The 21,082-nt window shown below is 41.2% G+C and overlaps 1 protein-coding gene across 1 annotated transcript in view; it reads right to left on the bottom strand.

The window, feature by feature from the left end:
* The window catches only part of GRXCR1 (glutaredoxin and cysteine rich domain containing 1), a 117,699-nt gene extending 96,845 nt beyond the window's left edge, over window positions 1–20,854 (bottom strand). The window contains exon 1 of the mRNA XM_043871257.1: window positions 20,453–20,854. Coding sequence (XP_043727192.1) covers window positions 20,453–20,854 — 402 coding nt within the window. The remainder of the gene's footprint in view (window positions 1–20,452) is intronic.
* Window positions 20,855–21,082: the final 228 nt, after the last annotated feature.

Below are 21,082 nucleotides of genomic sequence, written 5' to 3'. Positions count from 1 at the left end.
CTTTTGTATAGTCAGTGTGGAAGAAACAGATGTTTTTCTGCAATCCATTGCTCTCTCTATGATCCAACGGATGTTGGCAAATTGATCTCTGGTTCCACTGCCTTTTCTAAATCCAGCTTGAACATCTGTAAGTCCTAGGTTCAAGTACTATTGAAGCCTGGCTGTAAGGATTTGACCATTACCTTGCTAGCATGAGAAATGAGTCCAATTATGTGGTAGTTTAAACATCCTTTGGCATTGCCCTTTTCTGAGACTGGAATGAAAAACTGACCTTTACTGGTCCTGTAGCCACTGCTGAGTTTCCTAAATTTGCTGACATATTGAGTGCAGCACTTTCACAGCATCATCTTTTAGGATTTGAAATAGCTCAGCTGGAATCCCATCACTTCCACTAGCTTTGTTCTAAGTATTGCTTCCTAAAGCCCACTTGAATTCACACTCCAGGATGTCTGACTATAAGTGAGTGACCACACCATCGTGGTTATCTGGGTCATTAACACCTTTTCATATAGTTCTTCTGTGATTCTTGCCACCTCTTCTTAATCTCTTCTGCTTCTGTTAGACCCTTACCGTTTCCATCCTTTATTGTACCTACCTTTGCATGAAATGTTCCCTTGGTATCTACAATTTTATTTCCCATTCTGTTGTTTTCCTCTGTTTTGTTGCATTGTTCACGAAAGAAGGCTTTATTATCTCTCCTTGCTGTTCTCTGTAACTCTACATTCACTTGGGTATATCTTTCCCTGTCCTCTTTGCCTTTCGCTTCTCTTCTCTGTTATTTGGAAGGTCTCCTCAGACAGCAGTTTTGCCTTCTTGCATTTCTTTTTCTTTGGGATGGTTTTGTCTCCACCCCCTGTACAATGTTACAAACCTCCACCCATAGTTTTTCAGGCAGACTGTCTCCCAGATCCAATCCCTTGAAACCATTTGTCACTTCTGCTGAATAATCATAAGGGATTTGATCTAGGTCACACATGAATGGTCTAGAGATTTTCCCAACTTTTTTCAGTTTGAGTTTGAATTTTTTAAGAAGGAGCTCATGATCTGATACAAAATCAGCTTCAGGTCTTGTTTTTGCTGACTGTATAGAGCTTCTCCATCTTCAGCTGCCTATACATATGTATACATATATATATGTGTGTGTGTATATATATTATATATATATGTGTATATAAATATAACATACATATCTATGTATATCAGAGACCTATTTGGATACTTACCTCACTGCTTTCAAAATATATCAATGTTTTAACTTATTTGGAATGGACTTAGATTAGATTTTCTGTTTAGGTAAAAGCAAGGCATCACAAAATCAAAATGCACTCATTCTTTTAGTCCTCAAGTACCTAAAGAACATTTATTATATAGTCAAGTACTATATTGGGTACTCAGGATATGGAAATTTAAAATACAGTCCCTTATAAACCTATGTGGAAGCCTGGGTAGTAAACAAATCTGGGTGTTAGAGTTAGTGTTGTAATAAGAGCTATAATAAGTATACTTCAAGAGGTACAGAAGCAAATTAGAGATACCAAGCGAACATGTCATGCAAAGATGGGCTACCTAAAGGACAGAAATGGTATGGACCTAACAGAAGAAGAAGATATTAAGAGGAGGTGATAAAAATACACAGAAGAACTGTACAAAAAAGATATTCATGACCCAGATAATCATGATGGTGTGATCACTCACCTAGAGCCAGACATCCTGGAATGTGAAGTCAAGTGGGCCTTAGAAAGCATCACTATGAACAAAGATGGTGGAGGTGATGGAATTCCAGTTGAGCTATTTCAAATCATAAAAGATGATGTTGTGAAAGTGCTGCACGCAATATGTCAGCAAATTTGGAAAACTCAGCAGTGGCCACAGGACTAGAAAGGTCAGTTTTCATTCCAATCCCAAAGAAAGGCAATCCCAAAGAATGCTCAAACTACCACACAATTGCACTCATCTCAGATGTTAGTAAAGTAATGCTCCAAATTCTCCAAGCCAGGCTTCAGCAATAAGTGAACCATGAACTTCCAGATGTTCAAGCTGGTTTTAGAAAAGACAGAGGAACCAGAGATCCAATTGCCAACATCTGCTGCATCATCGAAAAAGCAAGAGAGTTCCAGAAAAACATCTATTTCTGCTTTAATGACTATGGAAAGCTTTTGACTGTGTGGATCACAGCAAATTGTGGAAAATTCTGAAAGAGATGGGAATACCGGACCACCTGATCTGCCTCCTGAGAAAACTGTATGCAGGTCAGGAAGCAACAGTTAGAAATGGAACAACAGACTGGTTCCAAATAGGAAAAGGAGTACGTCAAGGCTGTATATTGTCACCCTGCTTATTTAACTTATATGCAGAGTACATCATGAGAAATGCTGGGCTGGAAGAAGCACAAGCTGGAATCAAGATTGCCGGGAGAAATATCAATAACCTCAGATATGCAGATGACATCACCCTTATGGAAGAAAGTGAAAAGGAACTAAAAAGCCTCTTGATGAGAGTAAAAGAGGAGAGTGAAAAAGTTGGCTTAAAACTCAACATTCAGAAAACTAAGATCATGGCATCTGGTCCCATCACTTCATGGCAAATAGATGGGGAAACAGTGGAAACAGTATCAGACTTTATTTTTCTGGGCTCCAAAATCACTGCAGATGGTGATTGCAGCCATGAAATTAAAAGATGCTTATTCCTTGGAAGGAAAGTTATGACCAACTTAGATAGCATATTAAAAAGCAGAGACATTACTTTGCCAACAAAGGTCCATCTAGTCAAGGCTATGGTTTTTCCAGGGGTCATGTATGGATGTGAGAGTTGGACTGTGAAGAAAGCTGAGCGCCCAAGAACTGATGCTTTTGAACTGTGGTGTTGGAGAAGACTCTTGAGAGTCCCTTGGACTGCAAGGAGATCCAACCAGTCCATCCTAAAGGAGATCAGTCCTGGGTGTTCCTTGGAAGGACTGATGCTGAAGTTGAAACTCCAATACTTTGGCCACCTGATGCGAAGAGCTGACTCATTGGAAAAGACCCTGATGCTGGGAGGGATTGGGGGCAGGAGAGGAGGGGACGACAGAGGATGAGATGTCTGGATGGCATCACCAACTCGATGGACATGAGTTTGAGTAAACTCCGGTAGTTGGTGATGGACAGGGAGGCCTGGCGTGCTGTGGTTCAGGGGGTCGCAAAGAGTAGGACATGACTGAGCAACTGAACTGAACTGAACTGAGAGGGAACCATGGAAGCTTCCAGGAAAAAGTCACATCTGGTGTTAGCTGAAAAGATTGTGTTAACTAGGAGAAAAAAGTGGCAGCATTTCAAGAAAAGAAATGAGTATACACCAAGAAAAAAAAAAATCAGGTTACATTAAACGGAAAGGTCTGATTAGGGTACCTGTGTTGCTGTGCCCGGGCTGTAAGGAGACCCTGTCCGGGGATGAGACAGGAAGAGAAAAAGGAAAATCGCGGAGAGCTTTGCACATCACATGTGTCGGCAGACCTTTGCGTTCCACCCCACAGTCGTGGCTTCAGGAAACAGTTCCGTATGGGTCCACGTCATTCTGTACTGACAGAAACTCACTGCACGTGTGTGTCACACATCTTTGGCTTCCTGCCCTATAGGTTTTCTCCAACTCCTCAACGAGAGGCACTGCAGAAGACCACCCAGCTCCCAGGTGTTACAGCACAGAAGTGTGTGCGTGGACGGGGCGGGGGACATTTAAACCTCTTGGGGCAACCCTCACCAAAGGGGAAAAGTTCATAAATGCTTCCCCTCATGGCTGCTGTGGACTCTGAAAGGTGTTATAGACAATCCCAAGAAGGCCCCCGTGGGAGATAGGATGGAACGAACCCTAGTCTTCCATGACAGTGATTAAGGCATCTCCATATTGGCTTTATCTCCTTCCCTCCCCGACATTCCCCAATCTCTCCCTTCTGCCCTGAGATTAGTCCCCAAAAAACTACCCACACACAGACCCTTATTTTACACTCTGATTTTGAGAAGAACTCAGGCTCATATCCCAGACTGAGAAGTTTTATACCTAAATGCTGCAGAAAACAATTTGCTTACTTTTAGCAAGGGAGTAACATGATTAGATTTTTAGTTCCATGAGGAAATGATCAGCCAAAGGCAAGCCTGGGGGCTGGAAAACAAAATAGGAAGAGTTTCTTCATGTCTATGGCAACATAAGACTACTAAGCAATCCCCAGAAGTAAATGGGCTTTTTAATGAGAAAATAACACTAATGACCTTAAAAAATGGCTAACCAGATGGCACTTTCTGATTGCATTTTAGAAAAAGGAAAATGCTCTAGCTCTGGTTCCAGGAAAAATGACTAGTTAGCTAGAGTTTGGATTTTGGGGCTCTTTTGCTGTTCACCTTCTCCTATTTTGTGATTTTTTTAAAAAAGCTTTTAGTAGCCATGATCTGCTGGTAAACTACTTCCAGGGGAGAGAAAAAGGCACTAATTTGTAGTATTTGCTGATCTCTGTGCTAGGAACACTCCCACCATGGCCAGTTTCTAACTGCAAAGGTTTTGACAACCAACTTGCAGATCTTATGAATACGGAACCACATTCTTCCCAGCACACCACGGCCACTCCCCACAGGAAAGGTCTCAGGCTACTCAGAGTCCTCACAACCAGCTTCCTTTCCATCACTGTGGAACTGCTTTCCAAAGCGGTGCTCTAGTGAGAGATCCCAGTGTCCTGAATTTTGATCCCTTCCTCACTCAGCATCATTCCTCCACTATCTCCAGGTACCACTGCATGTTTCCAGGCTGTAGTGGATGTTGTGGGGTCTATCCTGGACTCTCCCTTCCCTTCACCATTCTGGTATTCTGTCTCTGTTGTCATGAGTGGTGGTTGTTCTGTTCTCAGCTTCCTCTCCCTCTAGACAGACAATCACTCCCTTTGTCTAGGAGACTTGGGTGAGAGGGCAGTTATGGACATTACCCAGAACCACATACTGGCCCACCGGTATTAACAGCTCATCTAAGACATGATGAGCAAAAAATACTAACTGCCTGACTATAAGACACATATGCTCCAGAATGTGGGAGAAAATCCCAATAAAGATCCAAGAATTTGCAACTCCTGATGAATTATTTAGGAGTCTGGTGGTCTGGGGCATGCTGGAACTTCCCCTCAAATGGAAAGGATGAGTTGTTGTATTTTGCACCTTTTTTTTTTGGTCACACCACATGGCATGTAGGGTCTTAGTTCTCCAACCAGGGATCCACCATGCTCCCCCTGCACTAGAAGCTCAGTCTTAGCCACTGGACTGCCAGCGAAATCCCCGCACCCTCTATCTCTAAATAAAAAGTGCAGTGCTGGATGGGGTTAGAAGACACACATCCATTTGTAAGGGGCGCAGAAGGTTGCCAGTCTTACAGTAAGGCTCAAAAAGAAGGGCTTTGCAACAGCTACAGGCCAAAGAACAAGTAGCCCTGAAGTGCCCAGCAGATCCCACGTTACTAGAGGTGTCTGAAGTGGACAAGGACACTCTGTCAAATCTCTGGCCAGGAAAGACATAGCAGCAACCTCTAGGTTCTGGATCAAAACCATACTGTCTGCAGAAGAAACTACACAGTATTTGAAAAGCAGCTTCTGGCTTGGCCAGGCCCCTGGTAGAAACTGAGCATTTACCCTTCCAGACTAATATAATTAGTCTGGATGTAACTACTTTATAGGGCTTCCCTGCTGGCTCAGAGGGTAAAGTGTCTGCCTACAATGCGGGAGACCTGGGTTCGATCCCTGGGACAGGAAGATTCCCTGGAGAAGGAAATGGCAACCCACTCCAGTACACTTGCCTGGAAAATCCCATGGATGGAGAAGTCTGATGCAGGCTACTGTCCACGGGGTCGCAAAGAGTTGGACACGACTGAGCAACTTCACTTTCACTTTCATACTAGATGTATACTGTCACAACCACAGAGTCATTTAAGATCAAGTAGGTCTAGCAACAATTCATCAGAAAATGGAAGTGATTCATCAGAAAATGAAATAAGATCAGGCTCAAGCAGGTTCAGAAGGCTCAAATAAGCTACTTGAATAGGAAGGAACATTAGCCCTACCATACAGGGTAGGGTGGCAAGAAAGCTAAGCAAAGAAGTAATCATTTCTAGAGACCAGCTTCAGCTTGAATGCTTGGAATACAAATTATACCGCGGATGTGTCCCCGTCTTCAGGAAGGGGCTGGCGTCCAGAGCTGGATAGAGCTGGAGAATAGCAGCGTGAAAGCAGAGATGACGCATCAGCTCGGTGATGGCACCTGGTGGGAAAGGCTGCCAGTCCTCAGAACGCCAATCACACCTCCAGCCAGTGGTCATCATAAGATGCTATATTGCCGATATCTGGGATTCACGGGTCCAGGAACCAGCGGGGAGATAGGAGAATGACCCCATTCACCATCACTTACAGTGACTGACTTCTGCTTTCCATTCCTACGACTTTAGCTATCATTAGTCCCTTGGTCCCAAAAGGGATACTTCCACTAAACAGCGTAGGACAGGGCCCATTAAACTTAAAGCTACAGCCGACCTGTGGTTACCTTGGGCTCATTATTACAGGAATCCAGCTGTCATAAAAAGGAGCTGTCACACTGGAGGGGGTAATTGACCCTGACTGTCAAAGGGATAAACTGCGGCTATATATTAGGGACAGATAAAAACCAGTGCGGCGCTCAGGGGCCACTCTCGGCACTCACTTGGTTTTAAATGTAAATGGGCAGGTACAGCAATCACCGCCTGATGAGGGTACAAATCACCAGAGGCTCAGAATCCCCCAGGACTGAGAATACACTCAACTGTGCAAGCTATGGTTGTGCTAGTTAAGAGGACGAGGTCTGTGGTGGAAAGTGAGAGAGGGGTAAAACACCCTAAGACCAGCTACAGTGTGGGGCTTATCATTTAGTAGCTCCCCCACTAACTGGGGATGGCTGTGCCTGGATGGAATAAACTCCATGGGAGAAGCCAGTAAGTCTGAACACTGCAAGAAGTGGACGGTAGTGGATGCTCCAGGTTTCCCCCAAAATGCTGGGTCACCCACCACCACCAGCCCCAGCCACTGTGACTATTGCCTGCTAAAAGCTCACAGCTTCCCCTTTCTCTGGATCAATGTTTCAGCAGAATGGATGATGCCTTTTTACTATGGACATTTATATACACACATAGACACCCAACAGCCAATGACAAACAACACAGGCATGACAAACGCCAGCCCCTTCCTGAAGACAGGGACAAATCATGGTATAATCTGTATTCCAAGCATTCAGGCTGCAGCTGGTCTCTAGACAAGATTACTTCTTTGCTTAGCTTTCTTGCCACCCTAAACTGTTCCCTCCATCCCTTTTCTTCCAAGAGTGTTCCCTCAATAAATCACTTGTCTCAAGAATCCAATCGCAGGTTCTCCTTCAAGGGAACTTTGACTTAAGACAAAGGAGATCTCTGGAGTAAGAAAAATAATGGAAAAATTTCAGATGGCAGATCAAATCAAAGGTCAAAATATTTGGGGACAAATGTTTTTTCATTGCTCTTTCATCAAATTGGGATGTTGTCAGCTTATATCATGTAAAATAAATTAATATCTGACTTCCAAATGTGCTACATGGATTGAAGAAACAGTATTATAAGAAAGATGTGTGTGTGTGTGTGTGTGTGTGTGCGTGCGTGTGTGTGCGTGTGTGTGTGTGTGTGTGTGTGTGTGCTCAGTCATTTCCCCATGGACTTTGCAACCCCATGGACTGTAGCCTGCTAGGCTCCTCTGTCCATGGAATTCTCCAGGCAAGAATACTGGAGTGGGTTGTCATTTCCTTCTCCAGGGGATCTTCCCCACCCAGGGATTGAACCCATGTCTCTTGAGTCTCCTGCATTCACAGGCAGATTCCTTCTCACTGCTCCACCTGGGAAGCCCATAAGAAAGGTACCTAAGTTAATTTCTGTGTGTGCAGGCATTCAAAACAGGATTGCTGTCATTATTAATACCAATAGAATTTGCTTAAATAATTTTTTCAAAGCTTGTTTATGACTAGTGGAATCTGGAAAGCAGCAGCAGCAAGCTAAGAGGCTTGCTGAGAGAGGGCTGCCCTGCTCTGCATGCGGAGAGCTGTTCTCTCACTGTTCTCCTCGAATAGGAGGTGAGTCCCCCTCCCTGCCTATGGAGCCCTGAGGGGATGCTTCCAAGGCAGGCGTGGAGGAGGACGCTGTGGGAAGCTTCCCTGTGACTCTGTAGTCACTGTGTTATGTATTTTATTTTGTTTCTGATTTAATGAAGGCAAGCAGGAGGGAAAAAATAAAGCCATATGCACTGTTTAGGAGAAATTCATTTCTGTTTCAGGTGGCTCAGCTTAGGGCAAGTGTGGCTGGCCTGCACCTTTTTAAAATTACACCATCAGGCCCTACTCTAGATACAATAGGTAAGTAATATACTTAGATGTTTATGGCTATGAGTTAATAATACGTTGTTTACCATCCCCTCATGTCATTTGATGTTTGATGGCATCACTGACACAATGGACATAAACTTGGGCAATCTTTGGGAGTGGTGAGGGAAAGGGAGGCCTCGCGTGCTGCAGTCCGTGGGGTCACAAAGAGCTGGACACGCCTGGACCAACAACAACATGTCATTTGAGGTTTCTGAAGTTCTAGTAATAGAATAAAGAAAGCCATCTGGTAAAAAGGTTCAAGACATTTTTTTTAAAGGTAAAAAGCAACAAGAAAAAGGTCTAGGCCTGAGAAAACAGGTATGGCAGCCAGAAATCAAAAGGAATAGATAATGAAAAAACATTAAGAAATGAACTTGAAAAGACAGGAAAAAACAAGGACAGGTAAAAATAATGTACACAGATTATACTATAAGATCACTATTAAAATGCTTCTGTATGGTCCGATGTGAGTCAAGTTGTATAAAGTAAAAATTAAGTCATATCACAGTTCTGGATGGAACCGGATGGCTGGATGGCATCACTGATTCAATGGATATGAGCTTGGGCAAACTCCAGGAGATGGCGAGGGACAGAGGGGCCTGCCATGCTGCGTTCATGGGGTCATAAAGAGTCCAACACCGCTGAGAGACTGCACAACAGTCAGAGGTCTTAGGTACTGGTGTGGCAGGCACAGTTGCTTGCTTACCCAACAGCGGTTTCGAACCCCAGGCTCCATGCTGTCCTCTGCCACAGGGGCAAAGCCATAACTCATATTCCCAGGCTTCTATTATAGCAAGGGGCTGCTGCTAAGTCGCTTCAGTCGTGTCCGACTCTGTGCAACCCCATAGACGGCAGCTTACCAGGCTCCCCCACCCCTGGGATTCTCCAGGCAAGAACAATGCAGTGGGTTGCCATTTCCTTCTCCAATGCATGAAAGTGGAAAGTGAAGTCACTCAGTCATGTCCAACTCCCCGCGACCCCATGGACTGCAGCCCACCAGGCTCCCCCATCCCTGGGATTCTCCAGGCAAGAACACTGGAGTGGGGTGCCATTGCCTTCTCCGATTATAGCAAGCAGTAGCCATAAAACTCTATTCCGGACATTAACTGTAAGAGAACGCTTCTGAGAAATTTCTAGGGTTCTGTTTTCTTTTCCGATAGAAGAGGCAAACCTACAAAGGAGATCCCTTCCTGTTTTTGACTCTGGTCTGGCGGTCATCTTGGATCCACGAGGCATTTCACAGACAAGCCAAGGATGATAGAGCAGAAAGCAGGAACTGGGTCATTCACCCCCTTATCCAGCCACCAAACACCCTCAGCAACAGCCTTCTCTGAACATCTCCTGAACGGGTAAAAATGAACGTCTGTACTTTAAGCCATCTCCAGCAGTCGACTCTGTAGCTTATAGCAAAGTAAATCCCATATAAATACAAGTAATCCCTTGGCTTAGGGTTGAAAGGTATAACAAGTCAATCCAGGCTATTACTAAAGAAGAGACGGGAGTTATCTCTACCCAGAAGGAGCAAGCCAGGCTTGCAGGATGACAGGCGCCGTGGAGGAATGCTCGGACACAAGGCTCCTCGGGGGCTGGCTGAGCTCACAGGTTCGGAGCCAAACTGACAAACGTGGCCTAGCAGCCACAGGAGGTTAAAACTAGAGAAAGGAAGACACGGGCCCACGCAGGGCCAGGACAGGACCTGGAACAGAGGAACCGGCCTCGGGAAAACAGGTTTGTGTAGCAGAGGCTAAGCCAAGTCCAGGGCCAGCAGCTGAGTTTTTTCCCACGGAGAAGTGAGTGCAGCCAGTAAAGCTTGTTGTACCATGACGTCTTTTCAGGAAGTCCCACGCAAGCCCTAATTTCAAAAGATGTCATATGAGGAGAAGAGCATCTCTGAAGACTTACAGAGCTGGGTCAGAATTCCGGCCTCTGTCTGTGTGTAAACGCCACAGTACTCACCATGTTTGACAGGAACTATGAGTTTATCTTCCTCATGAGAAGGAATTTAGCTCCTCTGAGGATAGAAATCATGCTTTATTCAGTATTGTGCCCTCACTGCCTAGCAGGGTACTTAGTTAGCAATGACTGATTCAGTTCGTTTGAGGGATGAATAATAGAAATAACAGTTTTATTCACCATGCACAATGTGCCAAAGTGAAAGCGAAGTCGCTCAGTCGTGTCTGACTCTTTGCGACCCCATGCACTGTAGCCTACCAGGCTCTTCAGTCCATGGAATTTTCCAGGCAAGAGTACTGGAGTGGATTGCCATTTCCTTCTCCATGGGATCTTCCCGACCCAGGGATTGAACCCAGGTCTCCCGCATGGCAGGCAGACACTTTACCGTCTGAGCCACCAGGGAAGCCGTACAATGTGCCAGGCCTTGTGTAAAATGCTAACACTCAGTAGTTCATTTATTTCATGTGAAATAGTTGCTACCATTATCCCCATTTAACCGAGGAGGAAACTGGAGTTTACAAAAGTTAAGTAAATTTCCCTAGGATACTCACCTCGGAGTTTCAGACTCTGCATCAGAAACCAGGCCATCTCCCTCCAGAGAATAATACTCTCACCCATTAATGGAGGGAAAGAGAGCACAAAAATCATTTAAGACACTCGCAGAGTGTCCATAGTTGATCTGTCCATAGGATGTTTGTTTCTTCTTTCTCTCAGAAAGGAAATTGGGGCTTTGTTTCTTAGAAACACTTGGTTGTTTTCTTACTCGGGAATAATTGATAGAGCTGCTTTTAAGAGCCCAGACATAAAATGAAGGCATAGAAGACGGCAAACCCAAATGTGCAAACAAAACACACTTCAAGCCTCTGCATGTGCTGCATCTATTACCGTTCCACTGTCCAATAAGTGTCCAAGACTACAGTCAAAGGCCGCAGAAGTGCAGTCCTGTCTTCAGGTGGCCGTGGCAAAACTATGTCAGTGTATCACAGGGAAAAGGGAGAAAAAACAGCCAATAATTTAATCGACCACAAAACCTCAGTTTTCTCATAGATAAAATAAGCTTACTACACCTACCAGCTGTGGTATATAGACTAACAGCCACTCCTAAGGGGCCATGCCCTAATCACCACAACCTGTGAATACGTTACCTTAAATGGCAAAAGAGATTTTGCAGAAGTGATTGTGTTAAGGATCTTAAGGTAGAAGGATTGGCCTGGATTATACAGGAAGGCTCAGTGTAATCATAAACATCTTTATAAAAGAAAAAAGGAGGCAGAAGAACTAGAAGAAGAGATTAACAGTGGAAGCTGAGGTCACAGTGATGCAAGACCGTGGCCAAGGAACGCGCAGCCTCCAGAAGCCGTAAAAGGTAGGAACAGAAAGATCATGGTCCGGTTAAAACCTTCACTTTATCCCCTTAGACATTTCAGACTCTGACCTACAGAACTGTAAAGTAATAAATTTGTCTTATTTTAAGCCACTAAGTCTGTGGCATGTTGTTTCAACAGCAGTAAGAAACTAATACATGAAGTGAGTCATTATCCTGAGTCACTGCCCAGGAAAGTCCTGAATATTCATACTGCAGGCTTCATTTTTCACGTACCCAGCATGATTAATCTGGATGCCAAAGGCCTTGCTTTCATTTCAGGGGGGAATCGTGAGTCCTGTGTCATTGAAAAGAGGAGTGTTTACTTGGGACAGTTAGGAAGGAGTTCCGCAGAATCTCAGGCCGTGAGAGGGCGTCACTTCCATTAGACGCTCTGCAAGCCGTATGCCGGCAGCTGTCCACGGGAGGTGCTCAGGAAACAGCCGAGAGGTGGCATGTGAAGCCGGCTCTGCAGCAAGGCCAGCGAGCAGTCAAGGAGAGCTGCTCTGCCAGCCCTGGAGGCTTCTAGAGCCCCCGCAGGCAGGGTTGTCCACAGCTTCTCCATGCTGACCCAGTTCCAATCCATGAAGCCCAGAACCCCAACCTCTAGACCCACCGACCTCCTCTAAGGCCAAAGCCCATCACCTCTCTTCCCTTCCTAAGATGACCTTCATTCAGTCTCCACTGGTCTGGGACTCTAACCTCCTCATTCTCTTTCTGCTGACCTGTTAGAGCATAATTCCCCAGCGCCTCCTCTTCTAACACAGACTATCTCTTGCAAATCAATACTTTGGTTTTCACTACTCTTTCCAACTGTGGACTAGCCAAGCTTTCAGAGTTTTCATATAATAAAGATGTTTAATTCTATAGCATTACTTACATAAAAGATACATAATGGGGGAACTTAACTCTTTCATGGCCTAATTTTGTTGTTTATAGATCAGTAAAATAAGGAATTCTTCTCTAATTTGGTCTATTAACTGTGGGGGAGATTACATGAACAAAATATAAATATTGGGTTGGCCGAAAAGTTCATTTGGGTTTTTCCATAGCATCTTATGGGAAAAAAATTTAATGAAATTTTAGGTCAACCTAATACATCTACTTCTTTCTTTCTAATGAAAGGTTCTAAGACATAAATAAATTGTCAGCAGTTAGGTGAGATAATGAATTATTAGAAAAATAAAACTAAGCAAAGGGATCCAAATTCTTAGTTGAATGGATTTGTGTATGTAAATAAAATGTCCTTAACCAAAAAAAATTTGTATATTTTACTCTGTGTATCATTTTGAAAATTCATTCCAAGCAATAATGATTTTTTGAGGGATTCATATAATCGTATAGTATGTCAATTTATAGACTATTAAATGTTCATATTGCTTTTATACAATCCAAAGCACTGGTTTGATGAGAAAATATCAGAAACTCTGTAAGCATGAATATGCCACTCAGAGGATGTTTGTCTAATCCTACTGTTATACTGCTTTTGTAAAGTTTTGAAACACCAGGTGTTAATTCTCTGATTATGTGGTAACCATGGGCTGCCAGTAAGAGTTCATCAAAGCATCTCCAGTCACCTTGTGGAACCTGCTGGTTTGCCCAGGGTGTTGTTCTAAAGTCAGAATTGAAATAGCTTCATGGGATCGTCAAACAATTAATCTTCAAAGAATTAAAACCAAGCTCCTACAAATTTAAATTCATGATGGTACAAGGATTCTGATAAATAGGAAAATGAACCGTTCCAATTTAGATATTTATTGCACTAAGGAGACAAGATTTTAATAAGACACAGGACTTGGATAAGTGAGTGCTAAAGGTCAGAGTAACTGTTCCTGACTGTTGGGGACTTATAAGGTCAAAATAAGTATCCTTAATTATATAGATTACCCTTCTGTTTTTATATCTAGATCAGAATGAAATTAAAAAGAAAGCAAGAGTAACTGAAGAAAAGAATGTAATGTAATGACAGTCTAACGAGAAAAAAGACTAAAGCTAAGAAAAATATAAGCATTGGCCAATGAAGAATGGGGGCATGGCTATGATAGGCCAATAAGCAAAGAGAGGGGGTGAATCCTCTGTAGATGGGAAACAGTGTCAGTGTTGTATCTGAATTCTTCCAGGAATCACTTTACACAACCATTCATAATACACTGTTCAATCGTCCATGGAGGCAGAAATTAGGTTTTATTCCTCGTCTCATCTAGCAGAGTCCCTGCTCCATATTAGATATGCAGTCAACAGCTATTAAATAAAGGATTGAATGAATATTAAAGATGATAACTCACATCAATTAGAGAATCGATGGGAGCAAGCTGCTAATGCTTCACCATGCAAACTCTCTTCCTATCCAATATAAGAAATCTCCAAACACAAAGAGAAGGAAATAACCACTAAGAGTATGTCACTAAATTCATTAACTCAAAGAAAGAATATTTATTGAGGTCCTAATTAGTATCACGGTATAAATAGTGTTATAAAGAGTACCAAAGGGATGGCACGTGGAAAGTGGTCACATACTCTACAGTTTACAATTCTTTAATTGTAGACAATAATATATCAGTAGCTGGTGACTCAACAGTAAAGAATCCACTGGAGACACTGATTTGATCCTTGGATTGGGAAGATCCCATGGAGAAGGAAATGGCAACCCACTCCAGTATTCTTGCCTCGGAAATCCCATGGACAAGGGAATCCAGCAGGCTAGAGTCCATGGGGTCGCAAAAGAATCAGACATGACTTAGTGACTAAACGACAACAATACCAACTTATATTTTGGTGCTTTTTTTCCTGCTTCTTTGATGATGTCACCTAATTTCTTAATGTAGCTTCCTGCACCACTTGAAATTGTATCAAAAATCCTAGAATTTCTTGCCTACTGATAGCTAAGAAGGCAATATTTACATTAGTAGATGCTTGTTTTGATAAACTATTGCATAAGAATTTCCCCAGATAAATATGATTTTAAATCCCACAATTTAATGTTTCATATACAGAAATGAAGCTCAAACTGTACTTAGTTGATTAATAATGATACTACCTTATAGAGTTGCTATGAAGAACAAATATGCCAATGCACATAAATAATGAGAACAGTGTCTGGCATTCAGGAAGTACTTAATCAACCTTTACCATTATCATTGTTTTTCCAGAATGGTCCAAATAAGCCATTGGGACTTAACAGTCATCAAGAGTGTTCCTTCCTTTTTTCTGGAGTATTATTTTATTATCAAACCTAGATTCAGTGAACCAGAGATGGATAAGAAGTATGTCCAGAAACTTCTGCCAATACAGATAAATAGCTGTATGCTAAGGTCAGTGAGCAAAGCTGAGCAGCTGTTTCCTTGAGTGAACCAAGCCATTCCCCTGCGGTCCCAACTTCTCCAATCTCATGACAATTCAATCAAATGATGATATAGAGTTACAATTTAAAACTGAATAGAAGCTATTTAGCTGCAGAAAAACCTCCCCTAGGTGAAGATTGAAAGTTCAATGGATGATAAATTTAAAAATCTTCTAACCAATTGTTGAAATTTCAAAAGACCAGATGATATCATAACATGATATTCTTGTATATCTTCATATTTGTTATTACAACATTTCAAAAGGCAAAGTGAGGAATGTTTATATAGAGTGTTATACTTTTAAAAATGAACAAATCCAAAACAGTGAAAGGCAGTATTCTAGTTTTGGGTCAAATAACTGATTTCTCTGCTATTTCTCCAGCTATTTAAAAAACAGACACCATCATAATAAAAATATCCTCCTTATTTCACAAAATTTTGAGTATAATTAAGCAAAATAATGTTTGTAAAATCCTTTGCATAATTGTTCTGCTAGTGAATTATTATTTTTATTTTATTTGTCTTGAAATATTAGAATGCTCATACATACAAGCTCACAAGCTAGAGATATGCATATACATACACAGACGGAGGTTATATGTCTAATTTGAGTTCTTTGAAAAGAGCCACCAAATTATAGTGTGTGCTGTAATTACTTTATTTTTTTGCATCTATTTTTCTCTAATACAGAAATGTGAAATTTGTAGAAAGAGAGGGAACTAAAATTATGGAAATTGTTTAGGCAATTCTAACAGAGTATGCTTACAAAGTCTGAAGATAAGATCAAGAAAAGATTACCGTCTGAAATGTCATTTTATAAGAATAAATTAGAAAACATTAATGACCTTAATTATCTGCATCATTGACCACTGTAAGAGCCTTTGGAAATGATGTTGCTGCTGAGAGAAAAGTGTATCTCATATTTAATTATGCAAACTGGGTGGAGAGCTTGAGCAATACAGTTGTGTAATTTGTCTCGCATGAGATAACAATGAATAATTTTTTAAACAAAAAATAAATTTTCTAAAATTTTCAAATAATGAGGAAAAGTATTATCTAGATAGAAATATCCTTACAGCAGAATTTCTTAAAGAGAACTAAAAAGAACACCTATACTGCTGAGATTTCTAGACCTGTTTCTAAACCAACTAGAGATGGATAAATTAGGATACCAATAGGAAACATGTCTATAAGTATACCTTTATTTATCTCTGACTCAGTAAAGACCCTCCTGATGATCTAACCTGATCAGAGTAAAAAACCATAAATCAATACATATCTTCTTATTTCCTCATTAAACATTGAAGTCATACAGAACACTAAGAAATATTTTTCATTAAAATTTCCTTTTACATTTTGGTTCATAATTCTTGAACTTTACTGCATGCAAAGTGAAGTGAAAGTAGCTCAGTCGTGTCTGACTCTTTGCGATCCCGTGGACTGTAGCCCACCAGGCTCCTCTCCGTGGAATTCTCCAGACAAGAATACTGGAGTGGGTTGCCATTCCCTTCTCCAGGTTCCCATATGTAAGAACAACATAAACAGCTTCTGATGCGTGCCTGTCTCCAGGCCATGACTATATTCTAGGCTTTCAGATTTCCAAATCGGCCTCTCTTAGGCATTACATCCTGTGATCTCTGGGAGATATGAAAAAGTCAGGCATCTGAAAAGTCATAATTTAGACCAGCACCAGGCCCTTGAGTGACTCACCAACAAACCACAATCTACAAGGGCCAATGGATAATCCAGGTGACCTTTTCTCTCTGGGTCCATCACCACCCTTAAAAACCTTGATTCATTCTGCACACCTTCAATAACCCAGAATTCTATAGGGCAATTATTTGACAAATGAAATAAAAATTTGTTCTAATATCCTTTTTATAGACAACTTCCTATTAATTAATAAGTGCTGCTCAGAAGTATAAATGTTTGGAGCAAAAACAATTTCAAGGCTATCCTCTGCAGTTGAAAATTTTGCAAGTCACTTACCAGTGTTTTATGAGACAGTGATAACATAATGGAAAACTAATAGAAAGCAAAGTGATTTGCTTTTTCAAAGATGTTATTTATAGTTAGGGTTTCCTCTCAAGTTTCAGGTTGAGTGCTTTAAGATTTTATAACTTATTATCTTAAATGAAGAGTAGGAAGAACGACCTGGTCGTTTCTTCCAGCACAGTTCCTTTCTTCAAAATTGGCTGTGCATTGGAAACTTAACCAATATCCAAGATAGGACTCCTGACTCCTAGGTTTTCCTCCCTGAGAGAAACTGCTACATTACTGTTCCATCTGGTTAACCTTGCTGCTTACTTCTGGAGGGATTTGGAAAATATACAGAGATCCCGGGAAGAGGCACTTCTGGCCGCTATACCGACCTATGAGTGTAATTGAATGGTAACTTCTGCTTTTACCTTCTGGGGCTTCTCTGATACTGCACGTGGGATGCCTGTGGACAGGACCGACTAAGTCATCCTAAAACATATGCCGGAGACATTTGTCATCCTTTATCGATGCACACGTCTCTTAGCAGGCGGCAGGATCCAAGTCAGCTCTCAGCATAACACTGTGTGGATGTCTGCGCTGTTCACACAGACGTGATGGGGACGGAGGCCTTGAAATCCTGCAGCCAGCAGCTCTGATATAAGGTGGGAGCTCCTTTAACATTCTGTCCTGGAGACGTGGGCGAATATCCCCACAGTGATAGTGGCGGTGATCATTATGAGGATGAAACTAGTGATAATGGCCACAACTTGTGAATATAATGCACTGATTTCTTTACAATTATTTTTTAAAAAAAAAAAGAATGACCAGCTCGGAAAGAAAAAAAACTGATTAAATATCAAACTTTGAGAGACCTCTGTTAATAACCATTATTGTCTTCTTAAAGCATGGAGTGAATAGAATGAGGTTACATTATTAGAAAATGACAGTTTTGTTGGATTTTTATCTAAAAAAATGATGAACACAATTTTATGTTAGTGTCCATTATTTGTTTCCATACCTCACTCAAGACTCCACATTGTAGTTAACTGCGTTGAGCAACTTCGGCTGCATGCAACAAATTCTGGTAAATTCTCTTCTCATTTTTTACTCTATTACCAATATTTTCTAATTTTCCTTGTTATGGCTTCTTGGATAAAACATCATTTGAAAGTGGTCATTTAATTTCCAAGTACATGGGATTTTGTTTATAAAGTATCTTTAATATTAATTTCTCATTTTGATGCTAATTTTTCATTTAGATGCTTTCTTCTCTGCAATTACCCTCTATACTTTTTTCAGTCTAACTTTTTTGAGGCTTTTCATGACTAAGTCAAAGATCTCTCTTGGTAAAGGTCACACTGCACTTGAAAATATGTCGGTTATCTTCAAATATTTTTTATATTGATCTCTACATAATTCCACAATGATAAGGGAACAGACTGTATGATTTCAATATCTCTAGAAATTTTTGCACCTTGTTTTATGCCCCTGGATATGTTCCAATGTCTTCAAGTTTACAGTCCATGGGAACTTTAATAGAATTTGTATCCTACTGTTGTGTGAAAACTGTATAAATCTTAATTATGTTGAATTGGTTCATAGTGCTTTTCAGGTCTACTATATCCTTCTCTTCTCTGTGTATCCATTCTATTAATTTTTGAGAGTTTGATATTGAAACTCCAAGTAAAAATCTTAATTTGTCTACTTAAAAAATAATTGTAATATGTAGTGGAACTACATATAACCTTGTTTTGTATTTTCTACATCTCCTGTAAATGCGTTACCATGTTTTCATAATTTAAAAAAATTAAAATATAAAAAAACAAAAGAGGGTGATGGAATTATGCATAAAAATCTAAACAAATATTGTAACCTAATCTAGGACTAAAATTTTTATCTTGGAATTGCCTCTATTGTGTATTTGAGTTTATAGCATCATTAGGATAAAGCCACCAAGAGGAAAAGCTTTCCTCTTGTAGGCTTTGAAGGTTTAAGGTATTTACTCATAAAGGATAGGTTTCTTGGGAGATTTGAACAACAAATTCTAATCCAAGGACCAAAATTAGTACAGCAGTTTTGTAAATAACCCTCCAAATTATAAAGCAGGTGAAGTCATGACAAGCTAAATTAATCACAAGAATGCAAACAGTTATAAACGTAATTGTCATGGTGTCTTGTTCCACACTTTAGCAATAACAATTTCTGCTCTGAGCGAAACATACGGGGCGCTAAGATGAACCAGCCTAATGGAGAGAACGCCACACGGGGTTATTTTCAACCTAGTAAAACATGCTCACCAGTTTCTGATGTTTGGTTCTCAACCCCCACCCCTAATCTGTGAAATCTGTCATACGTAAATTCTATAAATGAAAAAACCTTTGATCTGAAAAGCTTTTACCCTTTAGTTTCTTTTCTAAATCCTCATAATGTGACCTTTCCCAATACTTCCTTTAAATGAAAAATAAAAGTCTTTGGCTAAATTCCCCACCACTCCCATGTTCTTATTTAATGTCAAGGCACTGGAATATTCATCACGAGAGATCACTTTATTTAAATATTTCAAATAATATAAAAAGGTATTACAATGAAAAAGTTTTGGCTTGCTACTTTAATGGTAGTGATTAGGAATTCCATTCATGAAATAAAGATTCCTGTTTTTAACAGAAAATCATTTCACCAATGCTCCCAGGCAATTTCAAAAACTTGTATTAACATAAGATCATTGCCAACGGCCCCAGGATGAATAATGCATTCCTGCATTACGGTGCATAATCTATCATATTTTAAAGACTAACTTCTTACTATAAAATCTGGATCCAAACTGTACACTTACAGAAGAATAACTTTTTCAAGTACTGCTCTGGAGTTCTTAAGGCAAATTAATGGAATAAAGTACCTTAGATGAAATCTGCAACTCACCAGGAAAGGGAGGGAGTCAAATTAGCCTTTTATCTTCATAGCATTCCAACTAAACCCAACTCCACTCAATGTAGCACTCAATCTTTTCTAGTTTAAATGTCTATACAAGTGATGACACACGGCAAACGGGTGTATTAAGGATGATTAACCAGGAATTAATTCCTAAGCTTTGCTCAAATGCTTTGAACACTATAATCTGTCTTCTTCCCTTCCTTGGCTAAGAAACACATATTCTGTTTTAGTCATTATGTACTAGAAGACTACTTAAATGTTAGGAATTTGGCCTTGAGAAATCAATCTAGTTTGCTAAGCATTTGACCATGTTTTTCATCGATGGCTGTTGAGACAATATCCTAGAGGCAGAAGTGACTCATAGTGTAAGAGTCATGAGTAAGAGAGGCTTGCTTTAAACTGGAGAACAGAGGTGTTCAGACGGTGAGTTAGTAACAAAGGCCAGGAAGGAAGGGCAGAGTTCAGTGACTCACCTGTAATACTTTGGTCAGATTGTTGAACAGAGCTTGCCCAGCACTGACTTTATATTTAACACCTCTGACTGTGCCATTCTTGCTTAAAATGTTGACTCTTCTTGTCCCAAACCCCTTCTCGCTGGCCGCCCTTGCCAACACCAGCAAGTTATCCTGGTCATTCTCCTGCTCGTCACCCTCCGGTCCTATGTGGCCGTTCTGCTGTCCATCAGACTCACGGAGCCCATCTATGCCACAGACACTGGCACACTCAGAATCCAGAGAGCCTGCTGGCCGTCCATCTTCATACACCTCCCTCAGAACTCGCCCGCTGTGAGACGACGCGATCCGAAATCGGACTTTCCGGGGCCTGTCAGTTTCTGGCTTCATCTCCCGCTTCAGCATGGTCCCATCCGCCCACATAACAAACAGCTCACATAGTTCTGGGTCCCTCGCTCCTGCATTAGTCAACCTGCCACATAGCAATATCTGAGCCTAATTCTAGTGACGGCAGCATTTGCATGAAACTAACATCGCAGGGAAAGAAGTGTCCCAAGAACTTACAGTGCATCTCTGCTATGAATAATGAATGTGTCTGTGTGTGTGTGCGTGCTATGGTTACCTTTAAACTAAAACCTGCAAAGTGATCCC

This window comes from Cervus elaphus, chromosome 17 (assembly GCF_910594005.1).
Source record: "Cervus elaphus chromosome 17, mCerEla1.1, whole genome shotgun sequence".
NCBI lineage: Eukaryota > Metazoa > Chordata > Mammalia > Artiodactyla > Cervidae > Cervus > Cervus elaphus.
Note: the sequence above shows the minus strand (reverse complement) of the source record. Positions and strands in the feature narration are given on the sequence as shown.